Below are 16,210 nucleotides of genomic sequence, written 5' to 3' on the forward strand. Positions count from 1 at the left end.
GGTTCACGTTATAAAATCATTATTATACAATAAAAAATGACTATATCAAATTTTAGCATTTTTGCATTGAATTGGAAATAATATTTTTGAAAAATACAATTAATTACAAGGCCGTAGAGAACAGTGCACAATTTGCATACTTATACTGAGGTTTTAATTACATTATTTTAATATAGTCAGTCGGGAATTAAAGTGGGCCGGTCTAAGGCATGAAACTCCAGGACTGAAAATGAGTCCCACTCCGGCCCTGGAAGGAGGGCACAGGGCAGTTGGACATAGTGGTGTATTAGAGGTAAAAAATTATATAAATACTGTCAGAGCTAGTATACCAATTTCAGAAAAGTATTAATTAGCACACCTTTCCTCAATTAAACTGCTTAGTGCACAATATCTAGTTGAATTTGATAGTTGAAGTTTAATTTGAACAAACCTCAAACCATAAATACAGTTTCAGTATGAAAACATTCTCTGTGTTTGCAAAAAGGGAAAACAACATGATAATGCTGGAATCTGCAGTAAATGCACTAATGTAAACAACCGAGTGCCTGTGGAAGAAAAATCAGTAACTTGACTTTCTGTTGCCTAAACAGCCAGTGCAATATTCAAGTTTTCATATAAAACAAATAAATCAAATGGCACTAATACAACTAATGTCAGCAGGTAAACAGCAAAAGAGACAATAAAAAAGTACAATCTAGCATGTGATAAATAGATCAAACACACAGTCAGCTGAGTTATAATTGGCAGTCCAACAAAATTGTTTTGCATTTGAACAAAATTATACACAATATAGTATTTTATGAACAAAATTATACAGTTCCCAGAAAGACTGCACTTTTTCAATAAAACATTTTAATGTTTAAAAAAGAAATTCATGAAATGCAAAGACATGCAATTAATATTTCTATTAACTGTTTAACAATCCAACAGTTTATTTTTTTTAGGCACTTCATAGTGTTCAAGTCTTTGATGTCTCTTTCTTTTGCCTCATGTTGTTTTGAATTTTGTTCATTAAATGTCAACTGTCATTCCCAGATCAGGAGAGTCTTCAAACTGGATTTTAAAATCTGCTTCTGCTTCTTCAAACACAATCACCTGTTGAAGAATAATAAAAGAACAACAGATCTTTTAGACTTTGTGTTTATTTGTTGAATGGAAACTAACTGACATAAACCAGGGCATGTTCTTAAGAACTTCAGCAATAATATAAGCCAGCTGGAAAACTTCCTGGAAAATGTCATTTTTTGGTGTGTCGGTATCTTCGGTGTCCTCCTGAGGTAGCTTTAACAGTATCAATAGTGTAATGCTTAGTTTATAATCAGAATATAGTCACTTAAATAGTCAGATCTAGCAGTAATTTATTTATTCAAACGCAAGACGACATAAAAAAAGACGTGTCTCAGTGATTATGAATGGAGGGAGAAGTGTGCTGCTCACTTTCCGTGTAATTCATTTGCAAGAAAAGTTATTGTTTTTCATGAGATTTTCTGAGTACTTCATACTTCACATTGACAAAATGTATTTTTAAACCTAGTGATTTTATAATGTTTAATATTTATTCAAAAGCGAAACGGCGTGAAAAACTATTACAGGAAATGGCTAATATGAGCCAATAAATGCTCCTCTGCCACCATCTGCTGGTTACAGATGTAATTAATGTCTTTTTTATTTTTAAATAAAAGTGATTTCTATCAAACGTTGGATTTCCTACATCTTGAAATATTCGGTTTTATAAATGGTGACAATCTCAGAAGGACGAACAAATAATGTTTTTGGTTATCACATTAAAAATGACATTTGAAGTGCTGAAAAAATGTTGGTGCGCGTGTCTAATTACAGACAGCGTGTTTCTTATTCAAATGTTCCTATTAGCTTCATCTTTATTGCAGTCAATATTACTGGTTTATTGGGCAAGTGTGATAACTGCATTGAAATATAAATACAACATTAAAAAGTCATGGTTTTGATGGTTTTGTGACGATGTACAGCAAGTACAGAAGGACAGCTAACAGTTCACCAGAAATGCCCAAGCTGGCTTAACGAAAACCAGGAAGTAACCGTGCATATGGTCAATTCCAGCACTCAAATTCCAAACATTCAATTAAAGATTGTAAATCATTTTACATAGATTCAGCACTGATATTTGCAGTAATTCTACAGACACAACCAAAAAACTTCTTAGGAGCCAAAGAACTCAACATTTATATAAACTGACTTGGTTCATTCCACTGTTGAGGAAGGGTCCTGGTAGAAACAGAGCTTGCTGTGGTCCAGCATCCCAGTACCGTCCAATGTTTTGCCCATTAATGAAGACTACACCTTTACTCCAACCCTGCATGGGGATGTAATGATCAATTCATTATATCTGACCATATTTGAGCATTCAAATCTTGTCCAGATTCATTAAACTCACTGGCAGCTTCATGAAAGTGTCACTGGGATATCCATTCACGAATAACCTGCCCTGGAAAAAGCCTGGGAAGCTAGGTTTGTTAGTGACGGACTTCCAAGGTGCCCTGTACAAGCTGAAATAAAAGCACTTAAGTTTTTCTGCAAATATTTTATGGCCAGTCACATCTTGTAAGATTTTACTCACCTGTCAATAAAGCCAGAAGTCATATCCAGGCTATATATTGTGAAGTCTGTAAGTGGTGTATGATTTAATAAAATGTCCCCAACAATACCTGAAAACAGATTTTGGTTCTGATGGTGATGGTCATAATGTGTTTGAGAGGCTGTGACATGTTAAATCACAAACCACTGATGGTCAATAACATAAAGACACAGTATTGTACCTTTGCGCTGGTCATCCATGTCTTTACCGTGATGCACACGGCCGCAGTTCTCCACCAGCAGACTCAGAGTGCGTTTCCCCTACAGAAAATCAATTAGTCAGGTCATTTATTTGACTAAAAATACTGTAAAACAGTAATATTGAGTTGAGTTGCAGATAATATTAACTTTTATTTTATTATTATTATATTTAATAAATATTAAAAAAATATATACTAGGGTGTGTAAATGGCTAATAAGCCAATAAGTGCTCCTCTGCAGTATCTACTACAGTGGTCATTTATTGTCTTTTTTATTTCTAAATAAGTGTTTGCTTTCCTACATTGTGAGAACAAACTATTAAAGATGAACAAATAATGTTTTGGACATCACATTAAAAATAACATTCAAATTGGGCAATATTTAAAGCTTTGAAGTGCTGGAAAAAGTTGTGTGAAGCACCTAAAAGCACTCGAAAACATTAGACCATTTCTGCCACAAGTTATTTCTGTTAGTCTCACTATGTTATACTTAGCCTACACTTTGTGTTCCTGGCACAGTGTTTCTCATGGTTTCCAGATTACACAGCACTAGGAAGAAAGCGCTTGAATTCACAGCAGATTTAGTAACATCGCTGTGAAATCTTGTGAGAAGCATTCAAATTCGTCGCAGAATTCTTTGTTAAACCACTGATATCAGATAAAACAGTTTCCACGTCAGCACTGTTTGATCTGATATCTGTGGTTTGACAGAGAATTCTGTTTTTAAATGTTAAATGAATGTTTATATGTTCAGAGAACATTCAAAAGTAATGTTCCAAAAATGTTTGAAGAATGATCAAATGTAATGTTTGCTTAACATTCACATGACCAATAAAACATTTAAAAAGCTGGGTATTCATTTTTTTTTTTTTTCCAAAAAAAAAAAAAAAAAAATGTACTGACTACAAACCTTTGAATGGTAGTGTTTATTTACGTTTATATACACTCACCGGCCACTTTATTAGATACACCTTGCTAGTACGAGGTTGGACCCACTTTTGCCTTCAGAACTGCCTTAATTCTTCATGGCAGAGATTCAACAAGATGCTGGAAACATTCCTCAGAGATTTTGGTCCATATTGTCATCACGGAGTTGCTGCAGATTTTTCGGCTGCACATCCATTATGTGAATCTCCCTTTTCACAACATCTCAAAGGTGCTCGATTGGATTGAGATCCGACTGTGGAGCTCATTTGAGTATAACTATATATATATATATATATATATATATATATATATATATATATATATATATATATATATATATATATATATATATTTCATGTTCAAGAAACCAGAGATGATTTGAGCTTTGTGACATGGCACATTATCCTGCTGGCAGTTGTGGGAACCATGGACGAATCAGACAAATGAATCATTCAGATGATTCTTTCAAAACATAATTCTAATTCAGAATCGGAATTCCGGCTCCAGCCATCTACAGGAAAATCCTTGCTTAATTACAGTGGGTACGGAAAGTATTCAGACCCCCTTAAATTTTTCACTCTTTGTTGTATTTTTGCAGATTTATTAAAAAAGAAAAACTGAAATATCACATGGTCCTAAGTATTCAGACCCTTTGCTCAGTATTTAGTAGAAGCACCCTTTTGATCTAATACAGCCATGAGTCTTTTTGGGAAAGATGCAACAAGTTTTTCACACCTGGATTTGGGGATCCTCTGCCATTCCTCCTTGCAGATCCTCTCCACTTCTGTCAGGTTGGATGGTAAACGTTGGTGGACAGCCATTTTTAGGTCTCTCCAGAGATGCTCAATTGGGTTTAAGTCAGGGCTCTGGCTGGGCCATTCAAGAACAGTCACAGAGTTGTTGTGAAGCCACTCCTTCGTTATTTTAGCTGTGTGCTTAGGGTCATTGTCTTGTTGGAAGGTAAACCTTCAGCCCAGTCTGAGGTCCTGAGCACTCTGGAGAAGGTTTTCATTCAGGATATCCCTGTACTTGGCCGCATTCATCTTTCCCTCGATTGCAATCAGTCGTCCTGTCCCTGCAGCTGAAAAACACCCCCACAGCATGATGCTGCCACCACCATGCTTCACTCTTGGGACTGTATTGGACAGGTGATGAGGTGCCTGGTTTTCTCCACACATACCGCTTAGAATTAAGGCCAAAAAGTTCTATCTTGGTCTCATCAGACCAGAGAATCTTATTTCTCACCATCTTGGAGTCCTTCAGGTGTTTTTTAGCAAACTCCATGCAGGCTTTCATGTGTCTAGCACTGAGGAGATGCTACCGTCTGGCCACTCTGCCATAAAGCCCCGACTGGTGGAGGGCTGCAGTGATGGTTGACTTTCTACAACTTTCTCCCATCTCCCGACTGCATCTCTGGAGCTCAGCCACAGTGATCTTTGGGTTCTTTTTTACCTCTCTCACCAAGGCTCTTCTCCCCCGATAGCTCAGTTTGGCCGGACGGCCTGCTCTAGGAAGGGTTCTGGTCGTCCCAAACGTCTTCCATTTGAGGATTATGGAGGCCACTGTGCTCTTAGGAACCTTAAGTGCAGCAGAAATTTTTTTGTAACCTTGGCCAGATCTGTGCCTTGCCACAATTCTGTCTCTGAGCTCTTCAGGCAGTTCCTTTGACCTCATGATTCTCATTTGCTCTGACATGCACTGTGAGCTGTAAGGTCTTATATAGACAAGTGTGTGGCTTTCCTAATCAAGTCCAATCAGTATAATCAAACACAGTTGGACTCAAATGAAGGTGTAGAACCATCTCAAGGATGATCAGAAGAAATGGACAGCACCTGAGTTAAATATATGAGTGTCACAGCAAAGGGTCTGAATACTTAGGACCATGTGATATTTCAGTTTTTCTTTTTTAACAAATCTACAAAAATGTCAACAATTCTGTGTTTTTCTGTCAATATGGGGTGCTGTGTGAACATTAATGAGGAAAAAAAATGAACTTAAATGATTTTAGCAAATGGCTGCAATATAACAAAGAGTGAAAAATTTAAGGGGGTCTGAATACTTTTCGTACCCACTGTACTTTTATAACCCCATCCTTCCGGGCAGAAGTGACAAACTCAGCCATTTGTGACATCAAATGGTCATCCAAGAAGATAAAGAGTCTTTGATCACCAGATCAAAAGAGAAAAGAGAAACAAAGCAGGCCCTTTTGGTTTCTCTAAGGGACCTAACCTAACTTTACAGAAAATGAAGACTGTTCTACAACTAAAACTGCATCAAAATTGTTCCAAACAATTTTAAATGGACTTAAACATATTTTAACTGCATACATTTTAAATTGTGTCCACAAGTACTACCTGTAACCAGTTTTGCTTTAGAACACCCACAATCCATGTAAATGTGTTAACTCTTGAATGACTGACTGAAAGTATGCCTTATTTGGACTTGATTTAATTATTTTCCAAATCCTGACTTGAATTAAATCTGTTTAAAATGTATCATATTCCATTTAATAGAAATTATGTTAAAATGGCACTCTGCTAAAGCAGAGATGGGAAGTAACACCTATGTTTTATTGGGGGCAGAGAAAAGCCCTTTTGAAACAGGACGATATCTGATTGGCCAAAACTTCTCTCAGTTTAAATAGTCATATCGCAAGACAAGACAAAAGAAGACAAGAAACTAGAAGAAAGAACCGGTCAGCCGTGACCAGAGTAAGCAGAACAACGCGTAACCATGGAGTAACAAGAAGAACAGACAAGCAGCTCATTCAAGCCATCCAACTTTCACTCACTTTTCTTTTCTTTTACTAAATTTTCTTTTCCGCTGAAAGTCTCGTGTTTCTAAGTTTTGCCGCAAAGTTCAACCAACGACTTCTGCCGCTTCAGCTTTAACTCCAGCCACGACAAAGAGACTTCCTTCCATTTTTCAGCAAGCTCAAACGTGATTGGTTTTGACCTAACCATTATCTGGACCTGAAGAGACAAATCATCGACTTGGAAAACGCTTCTCTGCACGCCGACGAGGAAAATTCACATTTAAAGTCGACTAAAGCAAGTACCCCAGATTAAAACTGAACTGGTGCATTTAAATTAATGATTCATGGTTTGTTCAGGTCTTTGAAGTGCATTGCTAGGAATTCTGTTCATCATATCACACTCTCTCTCTATTTTTAAAAGAAAGTGTCTTGTATTATGTGCTTCTAAAATTTAATGTCTTAAACTGTCGATCTTAAGTTACCGGGCTTTAATCAGTGTTTTCACGATTGTTGGATATTTATATCCGCTACAAGAGCTTATTATGGCTCGAGCAAATGAACGCTGGACGACTCAATTGCTCGGTCGTAAACTTACAACTCTTTATAATTCCCTATAAATTATTTAATTTGAGCTCATTTTACTTCCTAGGGTGAGTTTCCCTACACAGTAGTCATCAGAAGATGAGTACACTGTGTTCATAAAGGGATGGACATGGTCAGCAACAATTCTCAGGTAGGCGTTTAAACGATGCTCAGTTGCTACTAAAGGGGCCCAAAGTGTGCCAAGAAAATATCCCTCACACCATTACACCACCAGCAGCAGCCTGAACAGTTGATACAAGGCAGGATGGATCCATGCTTTCATGTTGTTTACACCAAATTCTGACCCTGCTATCTGAATGTCGCAGCAGAAACCGAGACTCATCAGATCAGGCAATGTTTTTCCAATCTTCTACTGTCCATTGTGGTGCGTTCGGAGATGCTCTTCTGCACCTCAGTTGTAACGAGCTGTTATTTGAGTTACTGTTGCCTTTCTATCAGCTCAAACTAGTCTGACCTCTGGCATCAACAAGGCATTTTAACGCACATATCTGCCACTCACTGGATAGTTTCTGCTTTTCAGACCATTCTCTGTAAACACTAGAGATTTCTGAAAGTTTCTGGAAAAATTCAGACCAGCCCATCTGGCACCAACAACCATGCAACCAGCAGATTGTCTTGACCATTTATACATGGTAAATGCATTGAGTTGCTGATTATATATTTGTGTTAACGAGCAGTTGAACAGGTGTACATAATAACGTGGCCAATGAGTGTGTGTGTGTGTGTGTGTGCGCGTGTATATACCCTGCGTTGCATTCGGAAGGGCTCATCCCTATACCCTAATCCCTTCAAACAGACAATCAAGGAGACGCCTTTGTCGCACATTTTGTACGCTGATTGACCCCCCAAAAAACACGCTCTGAATGATGAGTAGATTGTGCAAGCTGCGCCTTTTGTTTAACATTAGTTTATTTATTTATTTATTTTTAGTTTATATTGTACCATATTGTATATTGTATCTATGTATTTGAAACATTTGAATGGACTGATAAAGGGAGCTGTAAAGAATTTTTGTTGAAGTACAATGTCGTTTTGACCATAATAATGTACCAAATCTAACTCGTGTAAATATTAGAGTAGTATAGAAAAATACTATACATACATTTCTAGGTAAAATCGAACTGTACCCATTCTGTGACGCTAAACAACTTCCCTGTGCAAAGGATCATGGGGGCCCGAAGTGTGAAGTGGCCAGTTTTGAGAACTTCGTTTTGGAATGACCCTTCAATATGGCGGCCATGATTGTTTTCAATTATATATCCCGTTTGGAACGTAAACATATTCATATATTATATACATCTATATATGTTACTAATTAAGATACAATTAAGATGCAGGAATGGAATAAATATCAATTATAAGACAATATTATGTCTCAGTATTACTGAGACAACTCAGTTTTACCAGTACAAAATTGAGTTGAATTGAATACCTTTCCATCAGGAACAGCTAATTCTAAATTCCGGTGGTGAAAAATGCCAATGAAAGTTTGGTTCACAAAAACCTAGGGAAAAAAATCCTGATTAAAATGGAATTAGAGCAGATGCATATTCATGCGCAACAGCACAGCTTAACTGTTTATCAGCACTAACCAGCGCTCTGTCTTGGATGTTGCTTCCTGATTTTAAAGAGCCTCCTCTGGTGATGGTGGTCTCATAGAGGGTGTATCCATATGCCTGGCCATTACCGTTATTCACAGGCAGATTCTCCATATTAACAGGGAACTGTGATTTAAAAGGCTTGAGGGGGAAAAAGCTGGATTTTGACATTCATTTCTCAGAGTTAGTGTTTCTCCATTGTAAAGTAGATTTCTTACCTTGTGTGTGTATGGCAGAGCGTCCCACAGTGAGAGGTGCTGAAACAAAATTGCCGTCTCATATTCTTCTTTCCAGTGGAGGCCAGGCATCTCAGGGAGGATTTCCTCTGAAGAGAACCACAGAAACTGAGCACATGAGCACACAGCTCAGAACATGTGAGCATGTTATTATTAAAATAACTTTCTCCTCTGAAATAATAAAAAGGTCTGGTGGGCAGGGGGAAAATAATATTAACCAGTAATATTTTAACACACATTCCATTATCCAATGAACTCCTAATGGATAAAATCAAGATTTCCCCTTAAAGGTGCCGTAGAATGTCTTTTCAAAAGATGTAATATAAGTCTAAGGTGTCCCCTGAATGTGTCTGTGAAGTTTCAGCTTAAAATACCCCATAGATTTTTCTAAATTAATTTTTTTTACCTGCCTATTTTGGGGCATCGTTAACTATGCACCGATTTAGGCTGCGCGGCCCCTTTAAATCTCTCGCTCCCTGCCCTCCCGAGCTCTCGACTATAAGTGCAGTTATACAGTGCATAAACAAAGTTCACACAGCTAATATAACCCTCAAATGGATCTTTGCAAGATGTTCGTCATTCATGCTGCATGCATGCATCGATTCCTGTGAGTATAGTATTTATTTGGATGTTTACATTTGATTCTGAATGAGTTTGAGGCTGTATACTCTGTGGCTAACGGGTTAATGCTACACTGTTGGAGAGATTTACAAAGAATGAAGTTGTTTATGAATTATACAGACTGCAAGTGTTTAAAAATGAAAATAGCGACGGCTCTCGTCTCCGTGAATACAGTAAGAAACGATGGTAACTTTAACCGCATTTAACAGTACATTAGCAACATGCTAACGAAACATTTAGAAAGACAATTTATAAATATCACTAAAAATATCATGATATCATGGATCATGTCAGTTATTATTGGTCCATCTGCCATTTCGCTATTGTTCTTGGTTGCTTACCTAGTCTGATGATTCAGCTGTGCACAGATCCAGACGTTAATACTGCCTGCCCTTGTCTTGAACATGGGCTGGCATTATGCAAATATTGGGGCGTACACCCCGACTGTTACGTAACAGTCGGTGTCATGTTGAGATTCGCCTGTTTTCCGGAGGTCTTTTAAACAAATGAGATTTATATAAGAAGGAGGAAGCAATGGAGTTTGAAACTCAACGTATGTCTTTTCCATGTACTGAACTCTTGTTATTCAACTTTGCTGAGGTAAATTACATTTTTGATTCTAGGGCACCTTTAAAATGCCCCTATTATGCCTTTTCGAATATTACCTTTCATGTAGTGTGTAATATAGCTATTTGGTAATATGTATGTTGGTTTGTAACAAATTTGCATAATGCCAGCCTATGGTCTTCATTGGCTGCCAGCGAACAACATCTTCAACCCGCCCTCAAACACTGTAGTTGTAGCTGAGGCCTGACATGTTGAGAAGATGCTGTTTTCTGTTCTGCGAAAGCAAATCCACTTTGCATGCACTTCCGAAGGATGAGTCAAATTTATACGGTAAAACTGACACCATTGTTGCTGTTTGTATCACTGTTTATACAAGTGCTAAGGAAGATGTGGAGCTGAAATTCAGATTTGGTAACAGTCGTTTCATTTCCGACACATGCTGTAAGCAGTATACCAATCACAGCAGACTGGGCCATCTGATCCATCAGAGCAGAGTAGGCTCTCGAAAAGGAGGGGTTAAGAGAGACCAAATTCTTTAGCAAACCTTTTCAGACACTGTGAGAAAAGATAATGTGCATTCAGTGTTGCCAAGTCCGTGGTTAACATTGTCCATGGGTTGAAGCGACCCCAAATAACATGATATTTAGCCCCTGGAATTGGGTGGGTTTTTATTGTGAAAACCTGGCAACCCTGTGTGCAATGTATATTATTAGAAAATAAATGTTTTTTTGTACTTGGCTGCTGTAAACATTGTATGAGACCTCCAAATCAGAATTAAGAAGCTTTAAAATAGCATTATAGGGGCACTTTAATTATTTTGCACTGAATATTCTGTTTTACTCATAAATATGTCACATTATAAATATGTCACCAATTCATGTGGTCTCTAATTGAGCAGGAGAAGGGATTACAAACTGTTAAAATTGCTGAGGAGATCTCTGAGAAGATGGTATTTTGGTGTGTAATCTCCAGCTTCTGACAGAGGAGCGTCATAATCTAAAAGAAAGAAAGAAAGGCTTGAGTTATGCACATTCAAATACAAACGTGGCTGTGTCTGAAATCGTATACTCTCTTGAGGTACTTATTTTGAATAATTACTTCAAAAAGTATGAATGAGTGTTGTATGAATGTAATCCGGACATTCTACATTCGCCATATTATCATTATCATGTGACCTACTAACGTCAGGTGATTCACTTCAATGCCATTCACAAATCCACTCCTGTGGCCTCATGGGATAGTAAAGTGTCCATTGTACGCACACTTCAGAATCTCGCCTGAAGTAGTAGGTCATCCGGGTACTTTTTGTCTACTCTTTTATGAGTACTGTGTTTTTCACCTACTATATAATAGGGAAGTATGCGACTTCAGATACAGCCTTTGTTCTGCCACTTCTTCAGTCCTACCTGAAATGCAGGACTACATGAATTGTACTCTAGGTTTGTAAGCTCCACACACTGGCCATATTGTGAAGTAAATTATCAGTTCACCCAAAAATGAAAATTCGGTCATTATTTACTCACCCTCATGTCGTTCCAAACCTGTATGACATTCTTTCTGCTGTGAAACATAAAAAGAAGCTATTTTGAGAAATGTCTAAAGTATACAATGGAAGTCAATGGGCTCCAGCGTTCTTCAAAAGTCATACTGGTTTGAAACAAGATGAGGGTAAGCAAATGATGACAGTATTTTCATTTTTTTAGGTGAAATATCCCTTTAAAGTTTATATAATTTTGATGTTAAATACTTTCTCCTATCCTAGTTTCAAGATGACAGTAACACAAACCGTAACTTGTGACCAGAGATTTGTAGGATGGGTAGGCCAGCGCTCCATTCATAAAGCCAAAGTTTGTCCCTCCGTAGAACATGTACAGATTGATGGACATTCCCCGTCTCAGCACCTCTCTCACTACAGCAATCAGGTCTGTGATTAGAAAGAAATTTCACATCAGTGCTTTGGCCCTTGTTTTATGAAAAATATTAAAATATAATTTCTTGACATATGATAACATCTTACCCTCTGCAGGAAAACTATGGTGTAATCCGCCCCATCCATCACACCTCCCCGTCCAGAGCTCCATCACCAGCACAGGACTGTTGGGCTTCACGCACAAAAGTAATTTCAGTTATTTCATCCAACACTTACATCTACAAAAAAAGACACTGAAATATCTACCTGGACTGTTTCCAGATATTTGATGTCGTCATGATTCATTTTCTGAAGATTTAGAGTTCTTAAAGCTGTGATGGAGGAAAGAATGTTTGCATTTTTTAACACCTACTCTACCATCCAAAATATGTGCTCAGTAAGATTTTTTTTTAAGAAATCAATACTTTTATTCAGCAATGATATGTTAAATTGATCAAAAGTGACATATTTATAATGTTACAAAAGATTTCCATTTCAAATAAGTGCTGTTCTTTTCATCATACTGAAAAAAACTACCACAGTTTCCACAAAAATATTGAGCAGCAACTGTTTTCAACATAGATAATAAGAAATGTTACTTGAGCAACAAACAAGCATATAATGGAGCCACTGACTAAAGGGATATGGTGGTGGAAAATAAATAAAAATAATATTTCAATGCTTTTGTGTTCTCTCGCAAATGTTTTGCGTTTCCCCGAGAAACATGCTCTTTGCAAGCGGACAAAGTTTCTCGTCGGAACACCAATGTTTTTGTGAGGGAAAGCAACGTTTCTTGGGGGAAATACAAAACATTTGTCAGAGAATGCAAAAGCATTGACAAATAATCTCATATTTTGTCCCTTTAGTTGCTCCATACTTATTAGAATAATTTCTGTAGGATCATGGAGTAATGTCTGCTAAAAATTCAGCTTTGCAGCCTTGGTGAGCATAGAGACTTTTTTTCAAAAACATAAAAAAATCTTACTGACCACAAACTGAAAAAATCATTTTTGCATGTACAGTTCAGTTGCTGTGTTCTGTTTGTACCTCCGTTGACTCCACCATATTTTAGACCCTCGTGGTCGTCTGATGTTAGGAGAACTTCACTGATGCCCCTTTCTTGTAGAGCCTGATAGAAATTGTATTAAAAAATCTGCCAGTCTGTAAACTTTAATAAGCATCAAGGAAAAGTGTGAAACGTTCACTCATACCTCTTTGATAAAGGGCATGTAGTTTGCATCTCTTGCATGTGATCCATATGTGTTCTCCACTTGAACAGCAATGATAGGCCCACCCTTCTTGAACTGACAACATATAAACCAACATCAAAGATTACTTAGAGTACGTTTCTGAGTACTTTTTGTGTTTCAAAAAGAATCCTACCTGGAAAGGCACCACTTTGGGAATGAGCTTGTCGAAGTACACGTTTAGAGCCGCTATGAATCCTGGGTAAGTGGTTCTCAGCATCATCTCTCTATCACGCAAAAGCCAGCTGTAGAGGGAAGTGGTTTGTTTGGGATGGTAAGAAAATTTCACTTTCAGTGTGAAGACCCAGAATATTTAACTGTGGCTCTGTCACACATCTGTGGCAGGAACAACATGCTTTAGTTTCTTTAATGCCTCACTTAAGGCTAGTTCTTTCATTCCCCTCATGACACACATTACCAAAAAATGTGGCACATTATGTCAGTTTGATCAAATGCTGCCTTTGCTTGGTGCCTCACAACTTTAATCACATTTTCTCTGGAATTTGCAGAATATGAATTAAAAGTTATGCCACAGCAGAGATGTTTTTGTTCTGTTTAATAGCAGAAATTACCTGGGCAAGCCTCCAAGGTCAAGGTCAGAGCCTATGTATGGTCCTGGCCGTAAAATTACCCAAAGTCCAACCTCTGCAGCCAAGTGAAGGAAAGCTCTGTGAATTGGATGGGCAAAAAAAAAAAATAGATACCTAAAAATTATCATACTGAAGTCAGTGAATTATAGTATTATTATAGTATGACTATTAAAAAATAGTATGAATAGCTAAAATAAATAAGCACAGTTATTTATTTACAAATTAATTATTGTCATTTAAATAATTAAAGCATTTAACAAATATTTAAATAATATTAAAAATTTAAAGTAAATAAAATAAAATAAAAAATAAATAAAAAAAACCAATAAATAAAAAATAAATACTTGAAAGTTGGAAAATGGTAATGAGGCATGGTTAATTATTTTTAAATTAATTATTGTCATTTAAAAATTAAAGAATTTAACAAATATTAAAATAATATTAACATTTTACAATAAATATAATAAAATAAAAATAAATAAAAAATAAATACTTGAAAGTTGGAAAATGGTAAAGAGGCATGGTTAATTATTTTGAAATTAATTATTGTCATTTTAAAAATTAAAGCATCTAACAATTACTTAAATAACATTAAAAATTAAAATAATAATAAGAAATAAAAAATAAATACTTGAAAGTTGGAAAATGGTAATGAGGTATGGTTAATTATTTTGAAATTAATTATTGTCATTTAAAAAAGTAAATCATTTAACAAATATTTATAATATTAAACATTTAAAATAAATTAAATAAAATAAATAAATAAAATAACAATAAATAAAAAATAAATACTTGATAGTTGGAAAATGGTAAAGAGGCATGTTTAATTATTTTTAAATTAATTATTGTCATTTAATAATTAAAGCATTTAACAAAGCATTTTCTGTAACCACTTGATCACATGGCCTGAATTTCTATCATGCCATTTACAGCTTAACAAGACCCTGATTTTAAAAGGTCTCTAAATTTTGCAGTGTTATTGGTCTCATCTTTTAGCTGTGGGTTGTGTTGTTATGGAAGAGCTTGGATCTGCTTTAATGATGTATTCCCAGTGGTGTGCAGATAATGATATGAACCAGGATGAAACAAGAAAGAGAACAAATTCCCTCCTGACAGCAGCAGACCGACAGCACTGTCAGAGGACCGGCAACAGGAGCTCTCTGAGATGTTTGTCTAACTAAGTGAAAGTCTAACGAGGCATTAAATAGAGGCGAGAACCTTCCAGGATCAAAATATACAAATCACATATAGTGCTAGTGGGAATTAGGAAAAAGGGAGCAGGAGGAATTCTTACTCTATATCAAGGCCTCCGTGGAAGCGTAATTCTCCTTTCTCTGGCTGATGGAGAGACCATGGCACATCACTGCAAGATAAACCCAGTGTGATTACTGCACACCACTCAATATCACAGACAGTGATTGCCCATTTCAGACCTACACAGTGAGAGTGTTGAGACCACAGGCTTTCATTTTCACCATCCGATCCTTCCAGTAGGCTCTGGGCAAGCGGAAGTAGTGTAAAGAGCCTCCCAAAATACGGAACGGCTCTCCTCCTAGAGTGAATTGGGAAGAGTTTACTCCTAGACCCACTGATCGATTTATCCTTATCTTCGCTGTCGAACCTCTGGACACACAACAAGAGAAACACATGGAGAAAACAAAACATTTTTTTTTTTTTTTTTTTAACATTTCAAAAGAAATTATTATCATTTTATTAATTAAATAATTTAACTAACAAATAAACAAAAAATATTGAGATTTGGAATTCATAAAGAAGCTAATTATTTAGAAATTAATTATTGCCATTTTAATAATGAAAGCATTTAGCATTACATATATACATACATAAACAAATAAATAAATAAATGTTGGAATTTGTAAAGAAGCACAGTTACAAAGAAAAGTTAAAAACTAAATATTCCCATGTTCCCATGCACTACTAGCCTACTTCCATACATTTTTTCACATTTATGAAAATAATTATTACCCCGCTTATGCTTCAATGAATTTGCCTAGTGAATTACGCATTCAGCCTAATTTTTTTGCATTCATTCTGTGCAACTGCATACATACAAACGATTTTTAAGTATAAAATATTAAACATTAAAGACTTTTTAACCGAAGAAAAGTTCAAATGTGGTCTTACCTGAAGTGTCGGTATATTATAAAGCACGCGAGACTCAAAAACAGAATTACATATCGCCTCCTGTGATTGTTTCTTAAACTGAAAACAGCCATGCTTTTCTGAGCTATGATAATGCTAAAATAAAGTCGCCGACAGGGAGTGACATTTATGCAGCAAGTTTCTTGGAAACAAACAGAAAGCGTCGCTTGGTTATCTACGC

The 16,210-nt window shown here is 36.4% G+C and overlaps 1 protein-coding gene across 1 annotated transcript; it reads right to left on the minus strand.

Annotated features, from left to right (window-relative positions):
• Nucleotides 1–390: 390 nt before the first annotated feature.
• Nucleotides 391–16,208, minus strand: LOC125262279 (beta-galactosidase-1-like protein 2). Its single transcript, XM_048180953.1, has 19 exons — nucleotides 16,012–16,208; nucleotides 15,304–15,489; nucleotides 15,161–15,229; nucleotides 13,849–13,944; nucleotides 13,413–13,521; nucleotides 13,241–13,333; nucleotides 13,077–13,158; nucleotides 12,297–12,361; nucleotides 12,138–12,222; nucleotides 11,907–12,044; nucleotides 11,036–11,116; nucleotides 8,915–9,021; nucleotides 8,691–8,837; nucleotides 8,531–8,602; nucleotides 2,796–2,874; nucleotides 2,597–2,684; nucleotides 2,414–2,525; nucleotides 2,216–2,332; nucleotides 391–1,095 (listed from the first exon to the last, which is right to left on the minus strand). The coding sequence occupies exons 1-19, from the start codon at nucleotides 16,101–16,103 to the stop codon at nucleotides 1,012–1,014; spliced, it is 1,902 nt and encodes a 633-aa protein (XP_048036910.1). The 5' UTR covers nucleotides 16,104–16,208; the 3' UTR covers nucleotides 391–1,011.
• Nucleotides 16,209–16,210: the final 2 nt, after the last annotated feature.

The sequence above is a fragment of the Megalobrama amblycephala genome, linkage group LG2, assembly GCF_018812025.1.
Source record: "Megalobrama amblycephala isolate DHTTF-2021 linkage group LG2, ASM1881202v1, whole genome shotgun sequence".
In the NCBI taxonomy this organism is placed as follows: domain Eukaryota; kingdom Metazoa; phylum Chordata; class Actinopteri; order Cypriniformes; family Xenocyprididae; genus Megalobrama; species Megalobrama amblycephala.